General features: G+C 41.9%; 1 protein-coding gene across 1 annotated transcript; it reads left to right on the plus strand.

Annotated features, from left to right (window-relative positions):
• The first annotated feature begins 937 nt into the window (after positions 1-937).
• On the plus strand, positions 938-5331 carry LOC118755998 (eukaryotic translation initiation factor 3 subunit A-like). Its single transcript, XM_036490787.1, has 5 exons — positions 938-1139; positions 1366-2450; positions 2511-3299; positions 3365-4895; positions 4950-5331. The coding sequence occupies exons 1-5, from the start codon at positions 1091-1093 to the stop codon at positions 4997-4999; spliced, it is 3504 nt and encodes a 1167-aa protein (XP_036346680.1). The 5' UTR covers positions 938-1090; the 3' UTR covers positions 5000-5331.
• The last annotated feature ends 688 nt before the right edge of the window (positions 5332-6019 follow it).

Consider the following 6019-nt stretch of genomic DNA (forward strand, 5'->3'; position numbering starts at 1 on the left):
TATTTATTGACGGTGTAGCATGCAGTATTGATGGATCGTGATCCATATCACAAAATTTTGAAAAATTTTTAAATCTTGATCGTTGATCGCAATACCGTAAATAAATATTGAACGTGTAGCACTTTCAAAACGCGATCCATATATTTCGTCAGTACATCTTTTACTCCCATAATGCGAAAATCAAAAACGTATTCACTCTGCCTTCGCTATCGGTGCTTAAACCCTGCAAGCCGCGTTTCGTACGCGTCAAAAGAGAGGAACATTGAATGTTTGAAAAATTCGCAGCGACAGAATCATGCAAGTGTGCGCTAGCTCATTAAAATATATGGGTGGCATTCATGAACGAAAGACACAAGATCACGCGGGACGGAAAGAACGAAAAAAGTTATTTTCTAGCTGCCGAAATCTCGACGCCATCTTTGCTGTAAGAAGTAAACAACGAAGAGAACGGAGAAAACCGCGAAATTGTTGAACGCATGAAAAATCATTTTTATTATGCAAATTCTTCTAAAAATCATGCCGTTGTGTTAAATTATTCTTTATCTTATGTGTACACACGTTGTCACAAGCGAAAATGAAGAAAATTGCAGTAAAAAGCCACCACCAAATTGTAAACAACGAAGAAATGTAAATAAACGGCTAATGTCAAAATCGTTCAACTTTTTTCCTTAATGCGATTCTAACGGGCTAGTCTCCTGCCCGCGTGATCTTGTCTTTTTGGTTCATGGGTGGCATTGTTGTAATTTATAGCTCTGCGGATTCGCAACGTGTGAATTGCGCTTATGTGCGCCTCGCTTTATGCAAATACTGACGCGATAAATATTGAACATCTAGCATTCGTACGTGATCCATCAATATAGATCGCGATGCAAATGTCGTGATAATTACTGACCGTGTGACAGGGCCCTTAACGTATTCATTGCAACTCTTCGCAAAATTCCACTCGGCCATTTTGGTAAAATTTCGACGGCATATAGAGGCAGGCCGACGAATTTAACAAGTTTTCTGCTTCAGACCAACATTTTTGTTGCGAATTTATTAAAAAATAGTAATTTGAAGTGTTAGTTGTGAAAAAGAAGATAAAATAATAATGGCTCGCTATACTCAACGTCCAGAAAATGCTCTTAAAAGAGCAAATGGTAGGTATTTGCTGCGATAGAGCATGCTGATTTTGATGTCGACGTCACATAATTTTATATTCATGGTATACAGATGACGAAACCCGAAATTGTCGATATGCGGAGGATAAGCAGCATATTGAACCACAAATTATGCATATACATAAATACAATCTATATGTATTACTACTTATAATTAAGCATGCAGTTTTAAAGAATTAACAGTCAAATTAATGTTATTTTTTAGAGTTCATCGAAGTTGGAAAGCCGTTGCGGGCTTTGGATACTCTTCAGGAGGTCTTCCGTAACAAACGGTGGAATTATGCCTACTCGGAGACCATAATTGAACCCCTTATGTTTAAATATTTATATTTATGTGTGGAATTAAAGAAATCGCACATCGCCAAGGAGGGACTTTTCCAATATCGCAACATGTTCCAGCTCGTGAATGTGAATTCTTTGGAAAATGTTATCCGTGGATACTTGCGTATGGCTGAAGAACATACTGAAGCTGCACAGGCTCAATCGTCGGCTGCAGTTGCTGTTTTGGAATTAGATGACCTGGACAACATAGCTACTCCGGAAAGCATTTTAATGAGCGCTGTTTGTGGAGAAGATGCCCAAGATCGTTCTGATCGTACAATTCTATTGCCATGGGTAAAATTTCTGTGGGAGTCATACTGCCAGTGTTTAGAATTATTGCGTGTCAATACGCACTGTGAAGGGTTATATCACGACATTGCTCGTATGGCGTTTCAGTTTTGCCTGAAGTATAATCGAAAGAGTGAGTTCCGTCGTTTATGTGATAAATTACGAAAGCATTTAGAAGATATTTGCAAGAGTACTACCCAAACTACTGGTGTGTCAATTACTAAGCTTGAAACGCAGCAGCTATGTTTGGACACTAGGCTTTATCAGTTAGACTCAGCCATTCAAATGGAATTATGGCAAGAGGCTTATAAGGCTATTGAAGATATACACGGTTTAATGGCTTTGTCGAAGAAAACTCCGGTTCCAAAAACTATGGCAAACTATTATCAAAAATTAGCGATGGTTTTCTCCAAGGCTGGAAATCAACTTTTTCATGCTGCAGCGCTTCTGAAGTTGTTTCAATTAACACGTGAACTAAAGAAAAATTTAACGAAAGACGATATGCAGCGAATGGCCTCTCATGTTCTTATTGCTACCCTGTCAATACCGCTGCCATCAGCACATCCTGAATTCGACCGTTTTATTGAAGCCGATAAGAGCCCACTTGAAAAGGCTCAAAAATTAGCAGTATTACTGGGTTTGCAACAACCCCCCACAAGGGCATCGTTGATTAAAGAAGTTGTAAGTATTATACATGTACACTATTTAAATAGGTTTTACTTATACATTTTTATATTAAAGGTTCGACTCAATGTACCGCAATTAGCTTCAGAAGAATTTAGAAATTTATATAACTGGCTTGAAGTTGACTTCAATCCATTGAATTTATGCAAGCGTGTACAAACAATTATTGACGTAATAGAAAGCGTTCCTCCAGAGAACAATTTGCTCGCCCCCTATATTAAATCTCTAAAAGATCTTACAATCATGCGGTTGATAAGACAAATTTCACAGGTCTACCAGAGTATTGAATTTAGTAGATTGCTACAGCTAGCATCCTTTTGCAATATTTTTGAGCTCGAAAAGTTGTTGGTAGATTCTGTACGTCATAATGACATGCAAATTCGCATTGACCACCAAATGCGATGCATTTACTTTGGTACTGATCTAACCGAGAGCCAAAGGGAAGATCATCCCGATGGTCCAACTCTGCAATCAATGCCTTCTGAACAAATTCGTTCTCAATTGGTTAATATGGCGACTGTTTTGAATCGTGCTGTATCAGTTGTTTACCCCAATCGGGAGAAAGATCAACGTGCAAAGTTACGTGCTCAGATGGTGTATCACTATCACGAAATTAAAGATCGTGAACATCAGCGTATTTTGCAGCGTCAAAAGATCATTGAAGATCGTAAGGAATTCATTGAAAAACAGAATAATGCTCGGGAAGAGGAAGAAGCCCGACGTTTGGAAGAAGAGTCACGCAAAGCAAAACTGGCCGAACAAAAACGTTTGGAACAAGAAAATGAAGAACGAGAACGAAAACGACACCAGAATGAAATTGAAGCTATAAAAGTTAAGAGCTTAAAGGTACGTTTTTTGAAAAATTGCAATACAAAAATGTGCCAAGCTTATAGCTTTAATATTTTTTCCAGGATAAAATGCAACAAATTTCTCAAACAGCTCACGGCAAAAAGATGCTTTCTAAATTGGATGAAGAAAGTATTAAAAAGTTGGATGCAGAGCAAATTGCAGCCCGAGAATCTGAAGAACTACAACGTGAACGCAAGGAATTGCAATCTAAACTTAAATCTCAGGAGAAAAAGGTCGATTACTATGAGCGTGCCAAGCGCATAGAGGAAATTCCACTTTTCGAGAAGTATTTAGCAGAAAAACAAGTTAAAGATAAGGAGTTTTGGGAGGCACAAGAACATACACGCATCGAAAATGCCATTGCTGAACGTAAAGACGCCGTTGCGCAGCAAGAGAGGTTGAAGCGTATGTATGCCGATCGCGACGTATTTCTAGAAGCACTTAAAAAAGAACGTGCTTCCTTATATGTTGAAAAATTGAAGAAGTTTGAAGTGGCATTGGCCGAGGAACGTAAACGCTTGCTAGCACATCGCGCGGAGATGCGTAGACAAGAACGACGTCGTCAGTTTCTGCGTGAGAAGGAAGAAGAACGCTTGCGCAAAGAAGAAGAGATTCGTCGAGCAAAAGAGGAAGAAGAACGTGTTATTGCAGAAGCGTTGCGCAAAGAGCGAGAAGCTGAAGAGGAGAAGCGCCGCATTCAGTATGAAAAGCAGCGAGCTAAAGAAGAGGAAGCCGATCGCCGCATTCAGGAAGAGCGCGAACGTTTATCTCGCGAATTTACTTCAGAGCGTGATCAAAACCGGGATAAGGGCGGTGAAAAAGATCGTGATCAATGGCGTATGCGCGGTGAACGCGATCGTAGCGATCGTGTTGAGCGTAGTGATCGTGGTAATGCATCTAACTCGGAATGGCGTCGTGAACAACGACCCGAACGTGGGGAACGCTTGGAACGTGGTGAACGTATAGAACGGGGAGATCGTCCTGAGCGTGGAGATCGTCCTGAGCGTGGAGATCGTCCTGAGCGTGGAGATCGTTCTGAGCGTGGAGATCGTCCTGAGCGTGGTGATCGTCCTGAGCGTGGAGATCGTCCCGAGCGTGGAGATCGTCCCGAGCGTGGAGATCGTCCCGAGCGTAGTGAAAGGTACGAACGTAAAGAAGGTGAAGGTGGCACCTCTGACTCTTGGCGGGTGCGTCGAGATCCCGAGACAACGGTGCCGCGAGGACCAACTCCAGGTAGTGGCCGCGACCAACGAGACCCACGCGATGGTCGTGATGTTGGTGATAAGTGGCGTCGTGGTGGTGGTGGCGGTGCTCCCAGCGGCGCTCCCAGACGTGATGATCGTGAAAGTCGAGATGTGGGAGGCAGCAATTGGCGAGACGCTCCACGCATTGAGCGCGATCGTGATATGCGTGACAACCGACGTCGTGATGATCGTGGAGATCGCGATCGTCGTGATGATCGTGGAGATCGCGATCGTCGCGATCGTGGTGTTGGTGGTGGCACTAAAGATTCCGGAAATTGGAGAACAGAACGTCCCGCCCCTCGCGAAGATAAGGAGAAAAGTGCTCCAAAGCGTGAACCCCAGGAAAAAGGTAGGAATCTAAATTTTGTTTTTGTTGGCTTTAATTGTCATCTCTTTGTTCCAGAGAACAAAAGTGGTGAAGATGGAGAATGGACAAACGTAAGGCGCCGTTAAAAGAGAAAGTGCTAAGTTTACACGTTTATCACATAATCACATACCAGAGTAAAATTTAATGTTTAATACAACAGTTATTGTTGCGAGCCACAAAAAAATAATCGCTAAGTAATACTTTATATCATATAGCCATTTGAATCGTAACACATTTTTATTTTTTAAAATTTGACGTTTAATTGTACTTTGCGAAATTATCGTTTACACTTGTGCTTCGCTGGGCCAATGTAGTTTTGGCGTAAATTGGCCCATGGTATTTTAATCACACAATGCTATGGATAGAAAAAATATTTACAAATTCTTTAATCTTCAATAAATGGATATAATGAAATGAATTCTTTACGACATTAAAAAAAAAAAATAAAATTTGGGGTCGCAAGTTCATCTCACAAATTGAGCGGAAAGCGAGAAACCGCAATGTTGGTGTAAGTCTGAATGGCCAAGATCCAGTGCTGACTGTGGATATTGGAGCGTCACATACCATTATTCGACCTGATTTGGCCACTTGATATGTGAGACCACTACCTGGAGCAAAGTTGCCGACTGGAACTTGTGAGCGCACCCAAGTGATAGGAGAAGTACCATTGAGGTAAAAATTGGGGATGTGGCCTCGTACCACAAGTGTGATGAACATTGTGGATAAACTCGTAATCGGGGTGGACCTCCTAATTAGCCAATGCATGAAGATTGACCTTCGGGCTATGATCCTGACAAATCGGTTGCGTTAGGGTTGGTTACGACAACCAGAACTGCAGCAGACGGTTGCTATTAGAGGATGATCCGAAGATTCCACCAGCAACGGAAGCGAAAAGAGGACATCATCACAAGGAAGTGGTCGTGGCAAGCCAGTTAGATGTCCAACAAGCAATGCTTCCGGAAGGAAGATAACCACTGAACCACGTTCTAATAGCGATAAGCCGGTGCCCGCAAATGGCTGCGACTGTGGGAGCAGTCGGTGCGCTTCAAGCGAAAGGTCGTTGTTGTTGTTGTTGTTGTTGTTGTTGTTGTTGTTGTTGTTGTTGT

This window comes from Rhagoletis pomonella, unplaced genomic scaffold (genome assembly GCF_013731165.1).
Source record: "Rhagoletis pomonella isolate Grant_MI unplaced genomic scaffold, Rhpom_1.0 Rhpom_scaffold_08269, whole genome shotgun sequence".
Lineage (NCBI taxonomy): Eukaryota > Metazoa > Arthropoda > Insecta > Diptera > Tephritidae > Rhagoletis > Rhagoletis pomonella.